At 40.8% G+C, this 26,306-nt stretch overlaps 1 protein-coding gene across 1 annotated transcript in view; it reads left to right on the forward strand.

Moving 5' to 3' along the window:
- LOC126336250 (nose resistant to fluoxetine protein 6-like) overlaps positions 1 to 26,306 on the forward strand; it is a 304,641-nt gene that overhangs the window by 65,093 nt on the left and 213,242 nt on the right. Inside the window, exon 2 of the mRNA XM_049999743.1 lies at positions 11,087 to 11,230. Coding sequence (XP_049855700.1) covers positions 11,087 to 11,230 — 144 coding nt within the window. The remainder of the gene's footprint in view (positions 1 to 11,086; positions 11,231 to 26,306) is intronic.

Here is a 26,306-nt window from a genome sequence, read left to right on the forward strand (position 1 = left end):
GAGGATCCTCGTCCATCGTAAACCACGATCCTAATTCTCAAATCTTCCAGGAGAAAATTCAACATCAACGGCCTGTAGAACTAAACTGTTCGCTCTCTCTTGGAAGACACACTTTTGGATAGTCTTAGCAATATCCCAGTCAAAACAACAGATTTTGAACAGAAATGGCTCACTTTACGAAAACACCATCAAGAAGCTTACAGAGGATGTCACTGGTTTTGATGCAAGTAAGAAAAATGAATGTATTGATGACAACAATACAGTGATCCTGTTTCTTGCTCGAGTCCCATCCTCCGTGGAGAAGTAAACACACTTTCAAGAGCTCAAGCATAAACGTCAAACTGAAACAAGAACAATCAAGAACAACCGACAGCAAAAAAGCCAAGGAACTTCAAAGTCTGTCAGATGCCAGGGGCTTGCGGAGTTTTTATGCTGGAATAAAAGCAATATATGGACCCGCTCCTTCGTCATCAGGAATCCTGAGAGCCGCCAACAGCACTACTATCCTCACTCACAGTCAGCATATCTTGAATCGCTGGAAGAAGTATATCCGTTCACTGTTAAACCGTAGTTCTGCTGCTGCTGACAACTTTCTCGAACATGTCCCACAACGTCCAACACAATTTTGTATGACAGTCCTACAGACATTTCATGAATTCAGCAAGTCTCTAGACAGTATGAAAAAGAGAAAGGCTCCTGCACTTGACTGAATACCCCTGGAGATCATTCAAATTGGTGGCTTGCTTCTAAAAATCAGACAGACTCTTCTCCCTGTTTCTTCGAATGTGAAAAACCCGCGAGATACTAGCTGACATGAAGAACACCACAATTGTCACCATCTTTAAAAAAGCCATAACATTGCTTTCCTTGACTGGAAATTTTTTGCTAGAATTGCCTCCAGACTCTTTCCGAGACCGTGGTACCTGAGTCTCAGGGAGGATTTGCCCCTTCAGAGGAACTATTTATATGATCTTCTGTAGATGGCAACTGCAGGAGAAGTACAGGGGACAACGCAAGCCTTTATTATTTGTGTTCTATGACCTAGAAAAGGCTTTTGATACAGCGCGCAGAGAAGCTATGTGGAAGACCTTCATACTTTTTGGCTTCCATCAACACTTTGTTCAACTGATTGAAGCTTTCCGCCGTGAAATGTCTAGGCAAGTACTATTTCCAGAGTGAAACATCTGACAAATTTCCTATTACTAATGGTTAAAAACAAAGATGTGTCCCCGCGCCAGAGTTGTTTGCTCTGTATCTAGCAGATATGCTTTATGAGAATGTCTGTAAACAATGCAGAAGTAGAGCTTAAATATAGACTTGACGGAAGGCTATTTGATCAGTCCAGACTGGAGAGTAAAAGATTTACAAGTGTCACCCAAGTAAGACATGGACAACAATGCTTCTCCAGCTCACACACACGCTAATTTGCAACTGCCTGTAAATTTTTTCGGTACTACATGTACCATCAACATCCAAAAAACGAAGGTACTGCCACAGCCACTTCCTGAAACTCTCCTTCCGGATTGCAGTATCTCTAGTTGCAGCACATCTGTGAAACAATTAGATCACTTCTACTATCTAGGAAGTATATTATCAACTAACTGCTGGTCAGAAAAGGACGTGGGGAACAGGATGCATGTCCCGCATGTTGCTTTTCGACATCTCCTTCATCTGGTATTGCCGAATAAATATCTGACACTATGCACCCAACTGACGGAGTATCGAGTAGTTACTTCTACTCTGCTCTATGGTTGCGAAACCTGGGCACTATGTTGCCCTAATCTTAAGAAATTAGAACGCTTCAACCAACAGAAGCTTAGACCTATTACGAACATCAAACACTACAGTTCTTGCGAAAGCAGAGATTTATAGTATGGAAGCCACCGTTATTGGTCACCACCTCAGACGGATTGGGAGTGTCCAACGGATGAAAAACAACATACTTTCTCCACAAATTTTCTATTCTGAGCAGAAAACCCCCCTCCCCCCTGGCGTTCCTCTGAAAAGCTATAAGGACCAGTTCAAGAAGAACCTAAGGAATCTAAACATTGACCCATTTCTAGGTGCGCTGCAGCAGAAGATCGTAAACACTGGCACACAACTACTTCAGATGCTGTCTTACATTTTGCGCAGGAACGCCAGATGTGGTGGTGGTTAGTGTTTTAACGTCCCGTCGACAACGAGGTCATCAGAGACGGAGATCAAGCTCGGGCTAGGGAAGGATTGGGAAGGAAAGCGGCAATGCCCTTTCAAAGGAACCATCCCGGCGTCTCCCTGAAATGATTTAGGGAAATCACGGAAAACCTAAATCAGGATGGCCGGAGACGAGGAACGTCAGAGACTGAAAATTAAAAAAAGAAAGTCACAGGTGCAAACTTCTCGAGGAGACTCACACTCTCCTTCTTCGATTATGTGGAGTGCATGTGGCCGCATGTTTCATGTCAGGATAGGTCTCGTAAGTCATCATAGGCATCTCCATACATGAACTGCGATGCAATAATGGAAATACAGTAGAGAAATGAAAATTCGGATACAGTAGCAGCCGACGAGTATATTTCTTATTTATCTGGTTACCTTCAGCCGGCATTATAAAGCCACAATTTTTTCCTTTTCTTATCTGCATATGAAATGATATCCTAATAACTATTTTATGTGAGACTACTCACTTACCACTACAAATAGGTATATACATATTTACAAAATTTCATGGAAATGAGGAAAGGAGGCCTAGTCTATTTATCTTGTGCTATTCAAAATTCCTCACGTTCTTCAAACTTTAGTCAGAAGCATCTGTGTAGCATACTAAGCATTATAATTTTATTTACTAATTAATAATAATTGAAAAGTATGTAGGGCTGAAGGTTAGATAACCCAACCAGGGTACCTCTACATTATTTCATCAGATCATTTTGAGATTAGATTAGATTTACTTTCATTCCAATTGATCTGTAGTGAGGAGATCCTCCAGGATGTAGAATATGTCAGGATTGTACTTACACACACACACACACACACACACACACACACACACACACACACACACACACACACACACACACACACACACACACATACACACTTATTTACAATCAACACGTTACTGCACTGAAATTGTGCAGAAGTTATATTGTACTTATACATATAAATATCAGTTGGTTCTACTCAGAAATTCATCAATGGAGTAGAAGTTGGCCACCAATAAATCATTTAGGCTTCTCTTAAACTGAATTTCATTGGTTGTTAAGCTTTTTATGGCTGCTGGCAAGTTATTGAAAATGTGTGCTCCTGAATAATACAAACCTTTTTGTACAAGACTAAGTGACTTTAAATCCTTGTGAAGATTATTCTTATTTCTAGTACTGATTCCATGAATTGAACTGTTGATTTGAAAAAGTGATATATTTTAATGATAAATTTTCATTAAAGAATAAATATATTGGGAAGCAGTAGTTAGTATCCCTAGTTCCCTAAACAGGCTTCTGCAGGATGTTCTTCAGTTCACACCACATATAATACTTACTGGCCGGAAAACTTTAGCTTGGCTTGATGAATTACCCCAAAAATAATCCCATATGACATTATGGAATGAAAGTAAGCATAGTCTGCCGACTTTTTCATTTTTATATCCCCTATGTCTGACACAATTGCAAATAGAGATTAGTTAAGACGCTTCAGAAGTTCTGTGGTGTGCTCCTCCCAGTTGAATATATTATCAAGCTGTAATCCCAAGAATTTAACACTGTCCACTTCTTCTATCTGCTTGTCATCATATGTTAGGCATATACTCGTGGGACACCATTTACAAATTCTGAACTGCATGTAGTGAGTTTTTTTCAAAGTTTAGTGACAAAACATTGGCTCGGAACCAGTGATTAATATCCACAAATATTTTATTAGCTGACCTTTCTAAGACTACACTTGATTTGCTATTTATTGCAATGTTTTTATCATCGGCAAACAAAGCGAACGTGGCATCTGGTAATGTTACTGATGAAAACTCATTGATATACACAAGAAAAAGTGAGGCCCTAAAATGGAACCGTGTGGGACCCAACTTGTAATTAGTTCCCAGTTGGATGATGCCTGATAGCTTGATACATGTCTCTTTCCTAATAACACCCTTTGTTTCCTGCCAGAGATATAAGATTTGAACCATTTTGCAGCATTTCCTGTTACATTATAATACTCTAATTTACTTAAAAGGATATTGTGTTTTTCACAGTCAAATGCCTTTGACAGATCACAAAATATACAAGTTGCCTGCAATTTTTTATCTATTGAATCAAGCACATTTTCACTGTAAGTGTAGATAGCATTCTCAATATCAAAACCCTTTAGAAATCCGAACTGTGACTTTGACAGTATGTTATTTGAGAGGTTAAGACTTTCATTAAGATATGGTCATTTTAAGGTTTTAGCATAGAGTTATATGGTTTTATTCTTCTAGGAAAAGTAAATCTCATTGTCATCGACTTTAAAGGCTAAAATGTCTTTAGTTTCTAGTTAGATTACTAATACAAATACACTACTGGCTATTAAAATTGCTTCACCAAGAAGAAATGCCGATGATAAACGGGTATTCATTGGACAAATATATTATTCTAGAACCGACATGTGATTACATTTTCACCCAATTTGGGTGCATAGATCCTCAGAAATCAGTACCCATAACAACCACCTCTGGCCGTAATAACGGCCTTGATACGCCTGGACATTAAGTCAAACAGAGCTTTGATGGAGTGTACAGCTACAGATGCCCATGCAGCTTCAACACTATACCACAGTTCATCAAGAGTAAAGACTGGCATATTGTGACGAGCCAGTTGCTTGGCCACCATGGACCAGACGTTTTCAGTTGGTGAAAGATCTGGAGAACTTGCTGGCCAGGGCAGCAGTTGAACAGTTTCTGTATCAAGAAAGGCCCGTACAGAACCTACAACATGCGGTCGTGCATTATCCTGCTGAAATGTAGGGTTTCGTAGGGATCGAATGAAGGGTAGAGCCACGGGTCGTAACACATCTGAAATGCAGGTCCACTGCTCAAAGTTCCGTCAATGCGAACAAGAGGTGACCGAGACGTCTAACCTATGGCATACCATACCATCACGCCGGGTGATACGCCAGTATGGCGATGAAGAATACACACATCCAATGTGCGTTCACCGCGATGTCGCCAAAGACGGATGCGACCATCATGATGCTGTAAACAGAACCTGGATTCATCCGAAAAAATTACGTTTTGCTATTCGTGCACCCAGGTTCGTCGTTGAGTACACCATCGCAGGCGCTCCTGTCTCTGATGCAGCGTCAAGGGTAACCGCATCCATGGTCTCCGAGCTGATAGTCCATGCTGCTGCAAACGTCGCCGAACTGTTCGTACAGATGGCTGTTGTCTTGCAAACGTCCCATCTGTTGACTCAGGGATCGAGACGTGGCTGCACTATCCGTTACAGCCGTGTGGATAAGATGCCTGTCATCTCGACTGATAGTTATGCGGGGCCGTTAGGATCCAGCACGGCGTTCCGTATTCCACCGATTCCATGTTCTGCTAATAGTCATTGGATCTCGACCAACGCGAGCAGCAGTGTCGCGATACGATAAACCGCAATCGCGATAAACTACAATCCGACCTTTATCAAAGTCGGAAACGTGATGGTACGCATTTCTCCTCCTTACACGAGGTATCAGAACAACGTTTCACCACGCACCGTCGGTCAACTGCTGTTTGTGTATGAGAAATCGGTTGGAAACATTCCTCATGTGAGCACGTTGTAAGCGTCGCCACCGGCACCAACCTTGTGTGAATGCTCTGAAAAGCTAATCATTTGCATATCACAGCATTTTCTTCCTGTCGGTTAAATTTCGCTTCTGTAGCACGTCATCTTCGTGGTGTAGCAATTTTAATGGCCAGTAGTGTAGTTTACTGTCAGGGTTCGTTACAAACGCTTTTACTCCTTCCACACATTGGCGTGAGGAAGTTAGTTATACATTAGAGAAAGAGATCCTCATACCACTACAAGATCGCATTCTGTTAATCAAATTACTCACACTCTACTTGGTTCTGTAGTTTTATTATTACGTGGTAAGAAGCTTACTTGTATCTGTAGTGTAAAAATGAACAATGCTTGAAATTTTTTGATCGAGGCTTCAGACTAGAGTATTCACATTTATTCTGTCTGTTGACACAGTTAAACTTAGATTTTTTTTTGAGTCATCAGTCTTCGGACTAGCTTGATGTGAACTTCCAAGAATTACTCTCCTGTGCTAACCTCTTCATCACAGAGTAATACTTGCAATCTATGTACCGAAAGTAATAGTTGTTCATTCTTTCCGCGCGCTATACGAGATTGGAATAATAGAGAATTGTGAATGTGGTTCGATGAACCCTCCGCCAGGCACTTAAATGTGATTTGCAGAGTATCCATGTAGACGTAGATGTATGTCCTCACTTATTTGCTGTATATAATCAAATCCCTAACTTCCTCTATAGTTTTTGCCCTCTACAGCTCCCTCTAGTACCACAGAAATTATTCCCTTGTGTTTTAACAGATGTCCTATCGTCATGTCCCTTCTCCTTGTCAGTGTTTTCCACATATTCTTTTCCTCCCCGATTCTGCGCAAAATCTTGTCATTTCTTACCTTACCAATCCACCTCACTTTCAACAATCGTCTGTAGATCCTTGTGTGCGTTTTTTACCCTATTAGTTAATCATTCATACCTCTGATTCTGCTAGTGTTTATATTTTAGGTAACATAGATAGATAACGTTACTTATTGTACATGTGACTTTATCTGTTTTATTACACACTCATTGCATAAAAACTTTTATACACCCGTTTTCATGTTCATTCGATTAAATTCCATTCCTTATGGCAGGTCGATCCATTCATCCCTTTTAAATATTCCACACTTTCATCCAATTTGCACCTAAATATTTGTTTGGGCCGTGTCGTTTGACCCCGGTTCCCTTTTACAAACTTATTCTAAAAATTACAGTGGTCGTATATCTATCCTTCCTCGCCACAAGTATGTACCTGGTGAATAACAGCAACTATCCGTCAATGGTTTCTAGTTACTTACAAAATAATATTCATTACTAAATTGAAATGCCGTGTGGCTAGGGCCTCCTGTCGGGTAGACCGTTCGCCTGGTGCAAGTCTTTAGAATTGACGCCACTGCGGCGACTTGGGTGTCGATATGGCAGTTATAAGAGTCGAGGGACATGAAAGAGAAGCAGTTGTTGGTGAGGGAGTGAGACAGGGTTGTAGCCTCTCCCCAATGTTATTCAATCTGCCTATTGAGCAAGCAATAAAGGAAACAAAAGAAAAATTCGGAGTAGGTATTAAAATCCATGGAGAAGAAATAAAAACTTTGAGGTTCGCCGATGACATTGTAATTCTGTCAGAGACAGCAAGGGACTTGGAAGAGCAGTTGAATGGAATGGACAGCTTCTTGAAAGGAGGATATAAGATGAACATCAACAAAAGCAAAACGAGGACAATGGAATGTAGTCGAATTAAATCAGGGGATGCTGAGGGAATTAGATTAGGAAATGAGACACTTAAAATAGTAAAGGAGTTTTCCTATTTGGGGAGCAAAATAACTGATGATGGTCGAAGTAGAGAGGATATAAAATGTAGACTGGCAATGACAAGGAAAGCGTTTCTGAAGAAGAGAAATTTGTTAACATCGAGTATAGATTTAAGTATCAGGAAGTCATTTCTGAAAGTATTTGTATGGAGTGTAGCCATGTATGGAAGTGAAACATGGACGATTAATAGTTTGGACAAGAAGAGAGTAGAAGCTTTCGAAATGTGGTGCTACAGAAGAATGCTCAAGATTAGATGGGTAGATCACATAACTAATGAGGAAGTATTGAATAGGATTGGGGAGAAGATCAGTTTGTGGCAAAACTTGACCAGAAGAAGGGATCGGTTGGTAGGACATGTCCTGAGACATCAAGGGATCACCAATTTAGTATTTGAGGGCAGCGTGGAGGGTAAAAATCGTAGAGAGAGACCAAGAGATGAATACACAAAGCAGATTCAGAAGGATGTAGGCTGCAGAAGGTACTGGGAGATGAAGAATTTTGCACAGATAGAGTAGCATGGAGACCTGTATCAAACCAGTCTCAGGACTGAAGACCACAACAACAACAGATAAACAATCTTCCAGCTACAGAAGCAGAATTGTGAGGAATGAATGAGATAGTGCCTTACCTCGTGTTGAAGTCGTTATAAATTATGTATATGTAGTAATTTACCAGCTTCATTTGATATCTTGCTGTTTTATACCTGTTCATTTTATTCTACTGGTTTTGAGGCATAAATTCTTTTCATTTATACAAAAGGTTTTTTGTCATTCAAAAAATCAAACTGGTTTTTCGACATCGCACATGAAAAGAAGCAGACAGTCATTAAATCGTACATATTTTGAAATAAAATTACATATGCAGCATATTAATAATCTATTTTAATAGTCATAAGTGGAGAGTCTAACTGACGATGAATGGAAATATTAATTTGGTTTCTTATTTTCACGACCGTGTTAGCTTAGAATCTCTCAAGTGCGTCAATATGTCCGCACTAGCAAATAGGTCTTCGAAAATTAAAAAGCAAGCAGGTTCTGAATAATTACCACAATTCGTAGCGATCCCAGTGAGGTAGCCTTAATGGTGACTAAACAGGCGTCATGCAAGCCGATTATTCGCCTTCATACAATCAAACTCACCGGCACCTCTACCGTAAAACATGTCAATATGTACCAAGGCTATTAGTTGTACAAAATAAAATGTGTATTATTGTCATTGTACGAAATTTAACATTGGTACATAAGTCTTAGATCTCAGCTAGGAGGAATAGAGGTGAAGTGAGAAATAACAAGTGAAGTATGTCAGACAAAAGATGGACTTTGTTTTAAAAAAAGTGTTTCAAATGGCTTCTAGGGGACTGATGACCTCAGAAGTTAAGCCCCGTAGCGCTACTCTTTGTGGCTACTCAAGAAGGTCCAGGGCCGGCCATAATAATTGTATGGCAGCAAAACTTACTAGACATTCTAATGCGTTAATGTGGAACCGATTTACACTGACAAAAAATCAGTTCCAAATTAGGGCAGGAGGTACAAATCTGACGCTGTACAACATCTTGTCAAAGTCTCGTCACGACAAATTGTGTTCGTAGCATTTAATAATAAAATTAACATTATGGCTTCTTCACTTGTTTGACCTTTTCTGCCCACATCGCATTACCAATCAATTACAAACGGAAACAACAATTCTTTTCTAGCATAGGACAATATTATGGAAATGGAAGAGGATGTAGATGAAGATGAAATGGGAGATACGATACTGCGTGAAGAGTCTAACAAAGTACTGAAAGACCCGAGTCGAAACAAGGCGCCGGAAGTAGACAACATTCCATTGGAGCTACTGACGGCCTTGGGAGAGGCAGTCCTGACAAAACTCTACCATCTGGTGAGCAAGATGTACGAGACAGGCGAAATACCCTCAGACTTCAAGAAGAAAATAATAATTCCAATTCCAAAGGAAGCAGGTGTTGACGGATGTGAAGATTACCGAACTATCAGTTTAATAAGTCACAGCTGTAAAATACTAACGTGAATTCTCTACATACGAATGGAAAAACTGGTAGAAGCCGATCTCGGGGAAGATCAGTTTGGATTCCATAGAAATGTTGGAACACGTGAGGAAGTACTGACCCTACGACGTATCTTAGAAAAACGATTAAGGAAAGGCAAAGCTACGTTTCTAGCATTTGTAGACTTAGAGAAAGCTTTTGACAATGATGACTGGAATACTCTCTTTCAAATTCTGAAGGTGGAAGGGGTAAAATACAGGGAGCGAAAGGCTATTTACAATTTGTACAGAAACCAGATGGCAGTTATAAGAGTCGAGAGGTATGAAAGGGAAGCAGTGGTTGGGAAGGGAGTGAGACAGGGTTGTAGCCTCTCCCCGATGTTATTGAATCCGTATATTGAGCAAGCAGTAAAGGAAACAAAATAAAAATTTGGAGTAGGTATTAAAATCCATGGAGAAGAAATAAAAACTTTAAAGTTCGCCGATGCTATTGTAATTCTATTTGATACAGCAAAGGACTTGGAAGAGCAGTTGAACAGAATTGACAGTGTCTTGAAAGGAGGATATAAGATGAACATCAACAAAAAGAAAACGAGGACAATGGAATGTAGTCGAATTAATTCGGGTGATGCTGAGGGAATTGGATTAGGAAATGAGACACTTAAAGTAGTAAAGGAGTTTGCTGTTTGAGGAGCAAAATAACTGATGATGGTCGAAATAGAGAGGATATAAAATGTAGACTGGCTATGGCAAGTAAAGCGTTTCTGAAGAAGAGAAATTTGTTAACATCGAGTATTGATTTAACTGTCCTGAAGTCGTTTCTGAAAGTATTTGTATGGAGTGTGTCCATGTATAGAAGTGAAACATGGACGATAAATAGTTTAGACAAGAAGGAAATAGAATCTTTCTGAATGTGGTGCTACAGAAGAATGCTGAAGATTAGGTATATCACATAACTAATGAGGAGGTATTGAATAAAATTGGGGAGAAGAGGAGTTTGTGGCACAAATTGATTAGAAGAAGGGACCGGTTGGTAGGACATGTTCTGAGGCATCAAGGGATCACAAATTTAGTATTGGAGGGCAGCGTGGAGGGTAAGAATCGTAGAGGGAGACCAAGAGATGAATACACTACAGATTCAGAAGGATGTATGTTGCAGTAAGTACTGGGAGATGAAGAAGCTTGGACAGGACAGAGTAGCATGGAGAGCTGCATCAAACCAGTCTCAGGACTGAAGACCACAACAACATCAACAACATAGAATATCTGCCAAGATTCGCTGCCATGAGATAACTAGAGCCCACGCTGGACCTCTGCCTTAACCATAACCACGCGGTACATCACTCATCCAAAAGGTGTGGCTGCTTGAAGTTGTTTGATCAGTGATATTTACGAAGTCGCGTGCGTAGTTCTGAGATCATCATTGTGTCGTGTTAGAACGGGCAGAGTGGGCAGAGGTTAGAGTGAGACGTGTGTGCTTTGGTGTTGCAGAGCTGGCGGCGTCTGCCAAGCTGCCGGACGTCGTGCGGTTGGTGGCGCTGGCGGCGGCGCGCCGCGAGGCGGGCACTGCCTGCGGCGACCACAGCGCCGCCTTCCTGCAGGCGCTGCAAAACTTCACGCTGTGGGCCGTCCAGAGTGAGTACATACACCGCGCTGCGGCACACAGACAGACGTGTCGCCGGCCTTCGCCGAAACACGCCACCTGGTCCCCCGCTGCCGGCTTTGTTACTGCGCTCGGCCAAACCTGTGTAGGCTGCATTCGCGAACGTGGCGACCTTGTAGATTGCCAGTACAGATTTACGGAAATCCAGACGTTACGCGAATTTACGTAAAGGCCAGCTCTCCAGGACCAAAATACGTCTCTCCCATGTGGTACGATTGTCTGTTACGAAACTGCAGCTGGCATCCTGCTCTCCAAGGTTGTGGGGAGAAACGTACCAACTGACCTCTACTGTCTTTGATCACAATATTTTAAAAACCCAAGGTATTTTTCTGATGTACAATGTAGCTGGGCTCAAGATGATTAATCTGTTAATCAACGATGTTAACTTTTCGAATAACGTATTTACTTTTAACTTAATTTCAGAAACGTTAATGGACCCTTTAGGTTTCGTTTAACTTTGTTTCAGTCCATTCATCGCTAATTAGGTGCCTAATATTTATGACAAAAATGACGCCTCATTGCCCGCGGATATCATGATGTGACGGGATAGGGTTGAGTAAGTTTGTGCTTATGCAGGGGAGCTCACCTTTGATGTAAACAATCCAGTTCGAGCGAAAAATGAAATGAAATGTCGTGTGACGAGGGCCTCCGTCGGGTAGACCGTTCGCCTGGTACAAGTCTTTCGATTTGATGCCACTTCGGCGACTTGCGCGTCGATGGGGATGAAATGATGATGATTAGGACAACACAACACCCAGTCCCTAAGCGGAGAAAATCTCCGACCCAGCCGGGAATCGAACCCGGGCCCTTTGGATTGACAGTCTGTCGCGCTGAGCACTCAGCTACCGGGGGCGGACAGTTCGAGCGAGAATAACTAAGCGTTGGTTGTTTATCGATGTTTGTTTACTGAGTTCAGAAAAAATGGTTCAAATGGCTCCGAGCACTATGGGATTTAACATCTGTGGTCATCAGTCCCCTAGAACTTAGAACTACTTAAACCTAACTAACCTAAGGACACCACACACATCCATGCACGAGACAGGATTCGAACCTCCGACCGTAGCGGTCACGCGGTTCCAGACTGAAGGGCTTAGAACCGCACGACCACACCGGCCGGCTAACTGAGTTCACATTATGCAACACCTTTTGTTAGTGGATTGTCTACAGAAACTAAATCATGTAATCGGATTCTAGTTTTAACAACAATTTAAAGAGACTCCTAGCCGCTACAGTTTGGAACCACGTGACCGCTAAGGTCGCAGGTTCGAATCCTGCCTCGGGCATGGATGTGTGTGATGTCCTTAGGTTAGTCAGGTTTAAGTAGTTCTAAGTTCTAGGGGACTGATGACGTCAGATGTTAAGTCCAATAGTGCTCAGAGCCATTTTTTTGAGAATCCTAGTAGTAACACGTCTGTAGAAAGTGAAGCCCAGAGTCTTGTCAAAACGCAAAACGTGGCTGGACTGGAAACCAAAGGACTCATTCAACGACGTGGTATTTCTTCAGGGTATAGGTTCTAGTAAATTATTTTATTAAATACGATTCCCCTATACTCTCGAGTCCTGTAGTCAAACGACTTTTTTCCGTGGGAAAAAATTTTTCTTCCTAAACTAGTCTCGCTCTCGGAAGACAAGATTAACATGTTGATGTTCATGAAGGGGAATATGCACCTTATATCAGATACTGTCTGATTCTCCTGTGTTTTGATTGTCCTATGATATAACACTGATAACTAAATGATTATAAAACTAAATGATTAAATGATATAACTGTTTTTGTAATTTTCTTTGATGTGCTTCCTGAACTTCCCCAACCAAGTCTTTTTTACCTAAGCAAAGGTAATAAGTTTACTCACTGGCTCATTTCACTACACTCACAACATAAAAATTACTATTGCGAGTTAACTATTAACTCTAACTGCCAATAAATCTGCTGTAAAATAACGCTTTAGCTTTTAAAGAAGTCAACTTTTTTAGCAGCGGACTAACGATTAGCGAAGTTAACGTATTCATTAACGTTGTCTAGCTATGTGTACAACTAGATATACGAGTCGATTTATCTGGGCCCGTCGCTGGAAGTACTTTTTTCATCATTTTCTGACTGGTTTGAAGCAGCCCGACACAAATTCGTATCCCCTGGCAACGTCTTCATCTCCCAAGGAGATCGTAAGAATTCCATCCCCACTTGCACACCTTCATTCATGTTGAAAGGATGCGCAGGGCGCAACTAGGAATCAGTACACGTAAAAATGGAGATGTAACTATCAGTCGTTTTCTAGAAAATCAAGTTTGACCATTTTTGTTATGCTTGGATACTTTTTATGATCCTTAGTTTTCAAGGAGTCTGTAGCTGTAAGCTATAAACATCATAGCGCGAGATCTCTGAATAGTATTTCGCCGCCGGTACTTTCGTTTTTTGTTTTTTTTTTTCATTCTCGCTAACAACAGATTATTATTTTCATAATCTTTATCCTAAAAAAGGAGTTTTTTTACTAAGACGATACACAGAGATTTTCAATCAAATCAATACAGTTATTTTATATATTGTTTTATCCACATTTGTTATGAGTATAATGTGCAAACTACAGAGAACTGCATCAATCAGGATGCTACTGATCGTAGAAACATAGAAAATAATAATTACTAATACATACAGCACATGTATTACGAGTATGTGCCTAATTTTTGCATGTGCGTGGTTCTTTCCATGCGTCTACTGCGAAACGAACTTGATGTAAGTTCATAAACGGGTCTCGCTCATCACACAACTTTATGGTGTACGACAGATATCTGTTACTAGAATTACGTGGGGAAGAAAGGGCGTACCGACAGTGAGATTCGATCCAGAGACATCGAGCTCGCGAAACTAAGAGTTTACGCGCTCGATTGCGGAACGTTTAGAAATCAGCGAACATATGAAACATATAAGCAAACCCAAAATTTTCAAACTCGATTTTCTCCAAAAAGATTGACAACTGCGTCTTTCTGTTTACGCACGTTGAAGTCCTGGGTGAGCGCTACCCTCCCTGTCAGTATGACTCAAATCGGCGAGGGAAGCTCGTACAGACCTCTTGTCAAAGTAGGGCTCGTACCTGACGTCTTCAGTTACTTGTTGGATATATCGAAATCTCTGCCTTCTACAGTTTTTCCCTTCTACAGTTCCTTGAAATACCGTGGAAGTTATTGCCTGGTGTCTTAAAACATGTCCTTTCGTCTGGTCCTTTCATCTTGTTTATGTTTTCTACATCTCCTCTCGTCACCGATTACGCAACGCTTCTTCTTCGAGAGCTTAGAACACTTTTAGACGGTCAACTATTATGTATATTTAGCTGGAGTGGTGTAATAGAAACTGGCTTTGAGGGATAGTATGACTGTTGCTAGAAGCTTATGTGACATATTTTGCCTACAGGATATACGAGCTATAAGATGGCATAATTTTTGTCTACTCTTACTTTTGACACCAGTACTGTTTCTACATCAACATTTATACTCTACAAGCCACCGTGAAGTGCTTAGTTCAGGGTAAATCTACATATCTGGTTTTTTTTATCGTTCCGTATGTTTGTAGCACCTCTTTATTCCTAATTTTATCTTTTCACTTCGTTTTAACACCTTTCTACAGCATAAAATTTTCCAGTTACTTTTTCGTTGTCATTACCATGGCGACGATTCACTTACATACAAAGCTGAACCCCCAAAAGCGCGCTTTTAGGCATTATTTACTCCGTTGCACACCAATATGTAAAACCACTGCAGTGGTTTTGTTGATGGAAGTTTTCTTTTCTTCACAAATCTAGTTTGACATCTTCCTTGCTTCAGCCACTCAGCGTCATCTTGCCCCCTAACTGGGATGATTCCTTCATTCTTCTATTATTTTATCTTTTCGTACTTCCATATTAGGTAAGGACCTACTCTTCTTTCTGCTACTTTTTGTCACCTTTGTTTACTCATACTCTGTGTCAAATAGTCACTGAATTACGTCCAACAGCTGTTCTAAGTACTGGTTCTTCGACATGCCAACTGAATAATATTGATGACAGGCTACAGTGAACACTCGCCTATCTCTGTAATTTACCGCAATCCTTATAGAATTTCGAATACATCATTCCAGTTCACATTGTCAGAGGTCATACCCATGCTATGATGTTTCTTGTTATTAAACTGCCCTTATTCTGGTATCAGTTTCTTTGTACACTACTGTATCTCTTTATATCTCGGCTGGCCTAGTTTTAATATCATTGCGGCACATCTCATTTCATATTATTTCACGCCACAATCGAAATTCTCGCCGTTTGCTGTTCTTTGGTTTTCTCACTCTTCACTCTCCACATTGTTACAGCGATACACTGTATGTGTATAGACACGTTGTAAGGTTTCTAGCTTATTTTTGGTATTCAAGAAAAGTGATGTAAACTCTACTTTCATACGATGCGTCATACTTCATACTTGTACACTGAATTTTTTTTCAAACAAGGGCTTTTAATAATCGATACGTTACGCCATAGAGGTTCTCACCACAGACAATGTGATCTTTGGTTGCTAGCAGCATTGCCAGTGCTGGAGCATTCTGTGAGAGAAACTAGTGAGTGAGTTGGGTGTTGGTCACGATGCAGTGCGCAGTAGAAATGACTTGCAGAGCACAGAGATAAAGACACTGAGGATGTTGAAATTTGGAAGTATAATTTGTTAAAGATTAGTTAGAGAAACGAAGATTTCCAGTTACTGTTGTTGCTGCACTTACGTGTTTGGAAAACGGGAAGTTTCAATAGGAATTTTCTTTATTGGTTTGGGTTAGTTTCATTGTCCAGACGTCATAAAGTTAACAGTTCACATGACTTGCACTCAGACATTATAGATTTACCACTCATTTACCATTTCAGCAATTAATTTCACGACAGAGTCATACTTTAAGAGGTAATTTTTGTAAAGATGATTGTAATAACTAAGGAATAATTTTCGTTATTCACAGTATAGATGTTTAAAAAAAGTTAGTCTCCTTTCAGTCACCAAGCAAACTGAAAACTCTACCATCGTCTCCTCACACAGTCTTATTTTTCTGATTACGTGTGTCGCCACATTACACTGAGCGGAACACAGTTGTTTAAAAAGGAAGCAGGATGTGCTTAGAATAGTTGCACTCCTTGCTGTGCACTCGATGTTTTTCTTTTATTTAGCTGATTTGCTGCTGCGCTACATATCCACGTGCATCACTTCGAGCAGTACTGAGTTACCGTTGCCACAAATGAGCCATGGATATTCGTTAGCCAATTACATTACAGCCGGGGTAATAAGATGATTCACAGTTAGGTGTTGCATTTCAGAATTAATCTGAGATGAGATTAGGTAAAGTACTTATGCAGACAGTTTTGTTCTCGCAGTGCAGCTTTACATTTCAGAGTGTATCATACAGTGACGGTTTGGAAATTTGTTTAATCAGTCTGAGTTCGTAAAATTAAAGGGAATTTTCACAGAAACATTTTTGGTTACTTATTCCTTCAAAATTCGTTTTGTAATTTAATGTAGCATTTTTATTCTGTTAGTCATGTGTGTTGAAACTGCAAGTAACATAGTGTGACGTAACGCATTGCACCACTATTCACTGTACTACACAGGACAGCCTTTTTATTGTACGGTTTAGGCTTTGATAGAAATTAATTAAAATACAGTTACACAGTCTCTGATAGCTTGGCACTTCATCTTTATCAAATAGCATTTAATAATTACACCTCTTGCATTGTTCAGGTGACAACACAGACACACAAAGCTCAAGGTAGGAAACTAGTCTATTCCACGTTTACTTCACAACAATGAAACATTTTTACTGAGAAAGGTTACAACGTATTTAAGATTTCATTGTGGGGCCAAATCCCAAATCTGTTGAGCAAAATAAAAATCAAGGGACGTCCCGACCGTAAGTTTGGAACTTGATCACGGAACACTACGTGATTGAAGCAGGTGACACAATTAGGAAACATTAGAGTCCTATTTAGAAGTAGACGTGGATAACTTTCCGCTTCCGATTCTCCAAGGTTACGTTGAAATACTTTACATGGTTACATTCCGATTCTCCAAGGTTACGCTAAAATACTTTACATGGTTACATAGCGATTAGGGAAGATGTTGTTTGGGAGGTAAATGGTTGGGCACTCATTTGAGGGTGAGGTGAAGAACGTTGTCTAACATTTGATGAAAAGGGTATTTCGAAAGTTACTGGGATGAAAATAATGGATACCATGGTGATACCATGGAATCGAAGCCATGTTTACTGGTCGGAAAGAAAGAGAAATGAGAGAGCTTGGCGTTGCCTCGGCATGAGGAAGACGATATAACGGGTTGGATCAGGAAGCAAACCACCGATTTCTTGCACCAAGAAAACAATACGAAAATTTTCTTCGGGAAAGACATTCAGAAGGTGTTGGGACCTAAAATCTGACGGTGAAGAGGACAGAAAGAGGGAGAGGCTATGACAAGCAGTGGTGTCATGGTAGTGGAAGAGAGACTGTACGTGGCTGTAGGTACAGTGGGCTAATGGGATGGGTGGTGGGAATTATGTGAGTGCAGTGGAATGTCAGCAAATCTGACTAACACTACTGCAGCAGAATTTATGGGATGAGGCTTACATGTATCTTTGGGGCGTCTATGAGACCGCAAATAATACATCTACAACTAACGAACTGGAGAACGACATTGGCATGTTGCCTACGAAAATGAAGAGTTTTACAGAGGGAATTTGACGGTACGGTAATTTCGGAATTAACAGTGAGATATCATTGGATATTAGGAGCTTTTGGCAATGGTATTCTAAGAATATGGTTCTCGGGGTGATAGCTTGTATGGATGGGGATTCAGTCGAGCCTTAGGTGAAGCATCTAGGAGCAGGCTCCTTCTCGGGCGGTTTTATGTAAATGGCTGGCAGCTAAAATCAGATTATAATTTCCTCACTGTGATCTCAAGCTCAAAGCCGTTTATCTCAGCAGTGAGAATTGGAAAATGACGGGTAGGCTTGAGTTGGGGGATCTAGTTATAAGGGGGAAAGGTCTTACTGAGTTGAAAGATGATACAGAAAGGTGATCTGTGTGATAATTTTAGGAATGAGTGTTAGCCCCCCTACGAGTTTTTTTACAATGGTTGATGTGATGTAGGTCTTTTTGATTTTTAGTTTAGGAATTTGGGAAATTCGGGTTCAAGGGTGTTAAAGTAAACGCATATGTTTTAAAGAAATGGAGAGAGCTGTGGAAGAGAAACTTCTTATTGTTGGGTGTGGTCTGTGCTTTTGGGATATAAATTTGATGATGTGTGCGATGTAGCATTTAGAATGTTTCTTAGGAACGTTTCATGGAGGGAAGAGCTGGACGGATCAATTGCCGGTTTTGGCCATATCTTCCTTTCAGATGTTAACTCAGTAATGGCAACCAGTTTTTATTTTGCCGATATATTAAGAGATGGAAAAGTTTATAGAGAAACAACTAGTGAGGCGTGTGGCGGCGTCAGAGGATGAACATATTGTGGTGGGAAGCATAAGATGTATGACGTGAAGAAATGAAGATTACATTTTATCGTCCCATCGACGATGAGGCTGTTAGAGACGGGATGTAAGATGGCGTTTTATGGGGAATGGCCCAAATACCTTCTTCTGGGATGAAAGATAAGAGGCGTTTTCACAACAAAGCTTTAGATATATGTTATAAGGAAAGTTTTCAGTCAGTGCATATTACAAGTATTGACATATGAGAATGTCTCGGCCAATAATGAAGTACTGAAAGTTTTTAATCTGTAGGGAATACGGAAAAACAAACAGATCGAACAGGCTAGAGTGCAAAATGTGATGATGACCGCAGTGAAAAAGATATGTAGAAGGACAGGGCATGTAGCCAAGTTTGTGGATGGTAGGTGGACCAAGAATTTGATAGTGCATATTAATTTCTGCTTTCTACAATGTAGCCCATAACTTGCAAATGGCTCGTTGTGCTATATTCATTTTTAAATCAAGCTTGTTATTTTGCTCAGTTCGAATATGATTTTTTTCTATGCTGTTGTAATTAATTTTAGTGAAAATCTTTTACAGTTTAGGGGATGAGAGTTAGTGGTGTGCAGTCTTTTAAGTCTTGTCTGTCGCTTTTCTTATGAAGTAAGACAATTATGGAACTTTTCCACTGTTGGAGGCAGACATTCTGTAAACAATTTCGCAACCACCTCTTGTAATACCATTTCTACTGAAAGACTATTATCGCCAGGCTCTTTTTAGTTCTTAGAACCTCCAACTTCATATGGCTTCACTTTCGGGACATTGTTACTGTCATTATTAGGTGTATATGTATTTGTGTTTCATCTTGGAAAGATTGGGCAGCATTGTATTTGTTATTTGTTATGTATCATCTGCTGTTCTACCTTTAGACTTCTGGTGTCTACTCAACATGAGATTATTGTTTCATTGTTGTGAATTGTTTTTCTGAACAAATTGTATCTTGTTCCCTCAAATGCATTTTCGAGTAGCTTTGCTTAACACGGGATATTCTACGACTTTTTATTATCTTTTGCACGAAGTTCTCGCCTTCCCTTTAATAGCACCTTATTGCTTTGTATTTTCTTTTGATTTTCTTGTGCCTGTAATAACTTTTAGTGTTTGCGTAAGTACTTCATCATCATCATCATCATCATTTAAGACTGATTATGCCTTTCAGCGTTTAGTCTGGAGTATAGCCCCCCTTGTAAAATTCCTCAATGATCCCTTATTCAGTGCTAACATTGGTGCCTCTTCTGATGTTAAACCTATTACTTCAGAATCATTCTTAACAGAATCCATGTACCTTCTCCTTGGTCTGCCCCGACTCCTCCTACCCTCTACTGCTGAATCCATGAGTCTTTTGCGTAACGTTGCTTCTCCCATGCGTGTAACATGACCCCACCATCTAAGCCTGTTCGCCCTGACTGCTACATCTATAGAGTTCATTCCCAGTTTTTCTTTGATTTCCTCATTGTGGACACCCTCCTGCCATTGTGTCCATCTACTAGTACCTGCAATCATCCTAGCTACTTTCATATCCGTAACCTCAACCTTGTTGATAAGCTAACCTGAATCCACCCAGCTTTCGCTCCCATGCAACAAAGTTGGTCGAAAGATTTAACGGTGCACAGATAACTTAGTCTTGGTACTGACTTCCTTCTTACAGAAGAAAGTAGATCGTAGCTGAGCGCTCACTGCATTACCTTTGCTACACCTCACCTCCAGTTCTTTCACTATGTTGCCATCCTGTGAGAATATGCATCCTAAGTACTTGAAACCGTCCACCTATTCTAACTTTGTTCCTCCTATTTGGCACTCAATCCGTTTATATCTCTTTCCTACTGACATTACTTGCGTTTTGGAGATGCTAATTTTCATACCATAGTTCTTACATTACTGATCTAGCTCTGAAATATTACTTTGCAAACTTTCAATCGAATCTGCCATCACAACTAATTCATCCGCATATGCGATACTGCTTATTTTGTGTTCACATATCTTAATCTCACCCAACCAGTTTATTGTTTTCAACATATGATCCATAAATAATATGAACAACAGTGGAGACAGGTTGCAGCCCTGTCTTACCCCTGAAACTACTCTGAACCGTCAACTCTAACTGCTGCCTGACTATCCATGTAAAGACCTTTAATTGCTTGCAAAGGTTTGCCTCCTATTCCATAATCTCGTAGAACAGACAATAACTTCCTCCTAGGAACCCGGTCATATGCGTTTTCTAGATCTATAAGGCATAGATACAATTCCCTGTTCCACTCATAGCACTTCTCCATTATTTGCTGTAAGCTAAAGATCTGGTCCAGACAACCTATAAGAGGCCTAAACCCACACTGATTTTCATCCAATTGGTCCTCAACTAATACTCGCACTTTCCTTTCAACAATACCTGAGAAGATTTTACCCACAATGCTGATTAAAGAGATACCTCTGTAGTTGTTACAATCTTTTCTGTTTCCATGTTTAAAGATTGGTGTGATTACTGCTTTTGTCCAGTCTGATGGAACCTGTCCCGACTCCCAGGCCAATTCAATTATCCTGTGTAGCCATTTAAGACCTGACGTTCCACTGTGTTTGATGAGTTCCAACTTAATTTCATCCACCCCAGCTGCTTTATTGCACTGCAATCTATTGACCATTTTCTCCACTTCCTCAAATGTGATCCTATTTCCATCATCATTCCTATCCCATTCTTCCTCGAAATCTGAAACATTACTGATCGTATTTTCACCTACAGTGAGCAACTCTTCAAAATATTCCCTCCATCTGCCCAAGGCATCCACAGGATTCACCAGCAGTTTTCCTGACCTGTCCAAAATACTTGTTATTTCCTTCTTACCTCCCTTTCGAAGACTGCGAATTATACTCCAGAATGGTTTTCCAGCAGCTTGACCCATAGTCTCCAACCTGTTTCCAAAGTCTTCCCAAGATTTCTTCTTGGATACTGCAATTATCTGTTTCGCTTTGTTTCTTTCTTCAACGTAATTTTCTCTGTCTACCTGAGTTCTAGTATGTAGCCATTTTTGGTACGCCTTCTTTTTCCTTTTACAGGCTGCCTTGACTGTGTCATTCCACCAAGCTGTTTGCTTCATCCTACCTTTACACACTACTGTTCCACGACATTCTTTAGCCACTTCTAGTACTGCGTCCCTGTACCTTGTACATTCCTTTTCCAATGACTGTAATTGACTACATTCAACTAACTGGTACCTTTCTGAGATCGCTGTTATGTACTTGTGCCTGATTTCCTTATCCTGAAGTTTCTCCACTCTTATCCTCCTACATATGGACCTGACCTCCTGCACTTTCGGCCTCACAATGCCAATTTCACTGCAGATTAAATAATGATCAGTGTCATCAAAGAATCCCCTGAATACACGTGTGTTTCTCACAGCCTTCCTGATCTGTTATTATATAGTCAATGACAGATCTGGTTCCCCTGCCTTCCCAAGTATATCAGTGAATGTTCTTATGTTTAAAAAAGGAGTTTGTGATTACTAAGCCCATACTGGCACAGAAAGCCAAGAGTTGTTTCCTGTTCCTGTTGGCCTCCATATCCTCTCCAAATTTACCCATAACCTTTTCATATCCTTCTGTTCGATTTCCAATCCTGGCGTTAAAATTACCCATGAGCAGAACACTGTCCTTGTCCTTTACTCTAACAACTACATTACTGAGTGCCTGAAAAAAACGATCCATCTTATCTTGATCTGTCCCTTCACAATGCGAATATACTGACGCAATCCTAATTTCCTTACTAGACACTGTCAAATCTATCCACATCAGTCGTTCATTTACATACCTTATTGCAACTACGCTGGGTTCCATTTCTTTCCTGATGTAAAGGGCTACACCCCATTGTGCTATTCCTGCTTTGACTCCTGACAGGTATACCTTGTATTCTCCCACTTCCTCTTCTTTCTCACCCCTTACCCGAATGTCACTAACAGCTAAAACGTCCAGCCCCATCTTACTTGCAGCCTCTGCCAGCTCTACCTTCTTCCCAGAGTAGCCCCCATTGATATTAATAGCTCCCCATCTCATTACCATTTGTTTGCCAAGTCGTATCTTAGGAGTCCCTGGTTGGTCAGTTAGAGATGGGACTCCGTCACCTCCAGAGGTCCAAGGCATTTTGCTGTGATTGTTGCCAGCATCATATTTAAAGTACCAGGGAAGCGGGTTGCTAGCCTTACTTGCCCTGAGTCCCATTGGGTTTTACCCCTAACGGCTGAGGGACTAATCGGTGGATTTGGTAGTCTTTGCCCTATGAGCACAAAGGTGACACGACTCAGAATATGTCCGAGATGCCCAGCCTTATTCCAAAGTAACTGGTATCCCTACTGTCGGGACCACTTACTTGGCCACTCATACGTTGCCCGTGGTTCATGAACTAGGACATGGCTACAGGAACCCACACCATAAACCATGAACTTTTGTTAACCAATTCTGTTAGATAATTAAGGCTTATGTTTTATACTACTAGATTTCTCTTGTCCAATATTGCACACTTTGCCTGTGCTAATCCGCTTTTTATGTCCTCCTTGCTCCGTCCGTCATGGGTTATTTGGCTGCCTGGTAGCAGAATTTCATAGCTTCTTTGTCATCGTAATCATCATTCTGACTTTAAGTTTCTCGCTATTCTCATTTCTTCTACTTCTCATTACTGTCGTCTTTCTTCGGTTTACTCTCAAACCATGTTTTGTACTGATCAGACAGTTCATTCCATTCAAGAGATCGTGTATATCTTCTTTCCAATGTGAATAACAACGTCATCAGCGGACTTTGTCATTAATATCCTTTCACTTTGAATTTTAATCCGACTGTGGAACCTTTCTTTTATTTCCTTTTTTGCTTCTTCGATGTAGAGATTGAACAGTAGGGGTGAAAGACTTCATCGCTGTCTTACTGCCTTTTTAATCGGAGCATTTCTTTCTTGGTCTTGGTCTTGCAACTATAAATTGTTCAAATCAAGTAAGACCCAATTCGAGTGAAATCTCTTTATGAAGAGATGTGGTCTTAATCTTCTAGTTGTTCAACACCAGTATTCAGAGTACCTGTTAGCAGTGATAGTTTTAGGGACACAAACAGATGAATCAATTACCCGGCGAGGAAATATTATCTAAAGAAATAGATTCTATGTAATGGAAGCCCACGTAAAATCCCCTTGACCTTATCTATGACTGTGTATACAGTTTAGGAGAGAATATTGTTTAAAGTATCGCTAATAGCGAGGATATCGGGTTTAAGAGCCAGTTCCTGAATTGTACACGACGTTTACTGACAGAATATCTTAGTCTTCTGCAATAATTGAGAGTAGGAACTGATTTACTTGAACGAACAAGCGGTAGCAACCGCAATTCCAGAGCTCGTCTGCATTGTCTGGTCCTGTGTGTTTCACAAGCTGGGGAACCACAGAGACCAGAGTCACTTGTAAGAAAGTTGACGGAGGCACAAACGCTCAAGTACGACTAGTCGCAAGCGCAATACTTGACATTTTTGGCGCTGAAGCAGACTTGTAAGTAAAGACCCAGAGGAGCTGGTGTCCTTGTCAAGACTCGAACGACTCGATTTGCCGTTTTAGATTGTGGTTTTCTTCAGTTTCTTGGTCATACGTTCATTTCGGCTTACCGTTGATAGCAAAAAAAAATCTGGTTAGTGGACACAGATCATGTTATTTCGCCGCGATCCGTGATTTATGACTAGCAGTGTTGTTCAAGGATAGTAGGAATTTCGACGTGTGGGACACAAAGTGTACCTGAAATGTGATAATTCAAAAAGACAAAAATGTGTGTCACATAAATAGACTGTCATCTGTTGGGAAACAGCTGAGACAACGATGGTTCCATTACCGCGCGCCTCTGGCCATCTGATGTGTACGCTCCCTCTGATACCTACACCTACATCCACGCTCCGTAGTACACCTTCCGGTACATGGCGAAGGCTGCCGCGTACCACTGGTAGGCATTCCCTTTCCTATCCCACTCACAAATGGAACGAGGTAAAAACTACTCTCCGTATGCCTCCGCATGAGCCCAAATTTCTCTTATCTTGTCCTCGCAGTTCTTATGCGAGAAGTACAGTAGAATCGTTCTGCAGTCAGTCTCAAACGCCAGAACTCTAATTTCTCTATAGCGTTTCGCGGAAAAAGCGTAGTCTTCCTGTGTGATGCTTGTCCATTACGAGCATAGGGAGTCGAGAACCTGTTTTCAGATTAATGTGATAATTTTACTCAAAACGTCAGAAGACTTATGAAGGGATTAAAAAGATTTCTCATATTCTCACGGGAGATAGTTCTGGCACGAACTAGGAAAAGTTCTACAAAAATACATCTGGAAAAACATAATTATTGCAGCATGGGCCATTTTACTTCTGTCAAGGTTGCATTGGTGCAGGCCGTCCCCCAACTGTCGTTCATTGCTCCTTTCCTACCGGTTGCGTGCTGCTCTGTACTTAGTCCTCGGATTATGATATACAAGGTGTTTCAAAACGATTTTTACAGACTTTGGGGATAGGTTCCTTGTATCAAAACAAGAAAATAATGCATACAACTACATGCCTGAAAATCCTTGGTTTTCGAGTTATTAATGAAAGCTGACACGTTAGGTGATAAATATTCGAAATGTTTTCCTCTTTCTTGTAAACACTCATGCACTCGTCGGATCATCGACTGTCGCACTCTTTCAAATACTCCCTGACAGTTTCTAATGGTTTCGCAGACTTCCATGACGCACTGATAAAGAGTTTCTGCATAGATCACTTGTTTGAGGTGCTCCCAGGAATAATAATATAAAGGATTGAGCTCGGGGAAACATGCAGGCCATGGAAATGGTCCTCTACCTGCTCATCTGTCGTGGTACATACCAGAGAGTGTCTCTCGAGCACAGGGATTGAAATGTGCTGGAGCTCCTTGTACATGAACTACGTGTTTCTCCTTCCAGAATGAAATTTTCACTCTGCAGCGGAGTGTGCGCCTTTCTGAAACTTCCTGCAAGATTAAAACTGTGTGCTGGATCGAGACTCGAATTCGGGACCTTTGCCTTTCGCGGGCAAGTGCTCTACGGAGTGAGCTAGCGAACCCATACCCATGACCTGTCCTCATAGCTTTGCTTCCGTTATTGCTTCATCTCCTATCCTCTAAACTTCAGACAAACTCGTCCGTGAAGCTTGCAAGACTATCACTTCTGAGAGAAAGTGTACCTATTACGGGGTGAAAACTTACCCACAGCCTGGGGGAAATTTGCAAAATAAAATTTTCACTCTGTAGCGGAGTGTGCGCTGATATGAAACTTCCTGGAAGGTTAAAACTGTGTGTACGTGACCGCGAAAGGCAGAGGGTCCGAGTTCGAGTCTCAGTCCGGCACACAGTTTTAATTTTGCTGGAAGTTGCATGTTTATTTACATGGTCACAACTTCTAGTATGGCTTGGAGGGTGTTCCTCAGTGGAGCTGCTGCAGATAGCACCTGTAAGACGTGGTGGAAGAACATATGACCCTACTAAACAGTCACTTCAATTCCACTCCTCTCTGTAATCT

This window comes from Schistocerca gregaria, chromosome 2 (genome assembly GCF_023897955.1).
Source record: "Schistocerca gregaria isolate iqSchGreg1 chromosome 2, iqSchGreg1.2, whole genome shotgun sequence".
Lineage (NCBI taxonomy): Eukaryota > Metazoa > Arthropoda > Insecta > Orthoptera > Acrididae > Schistocerca > Schistocerca gregaria.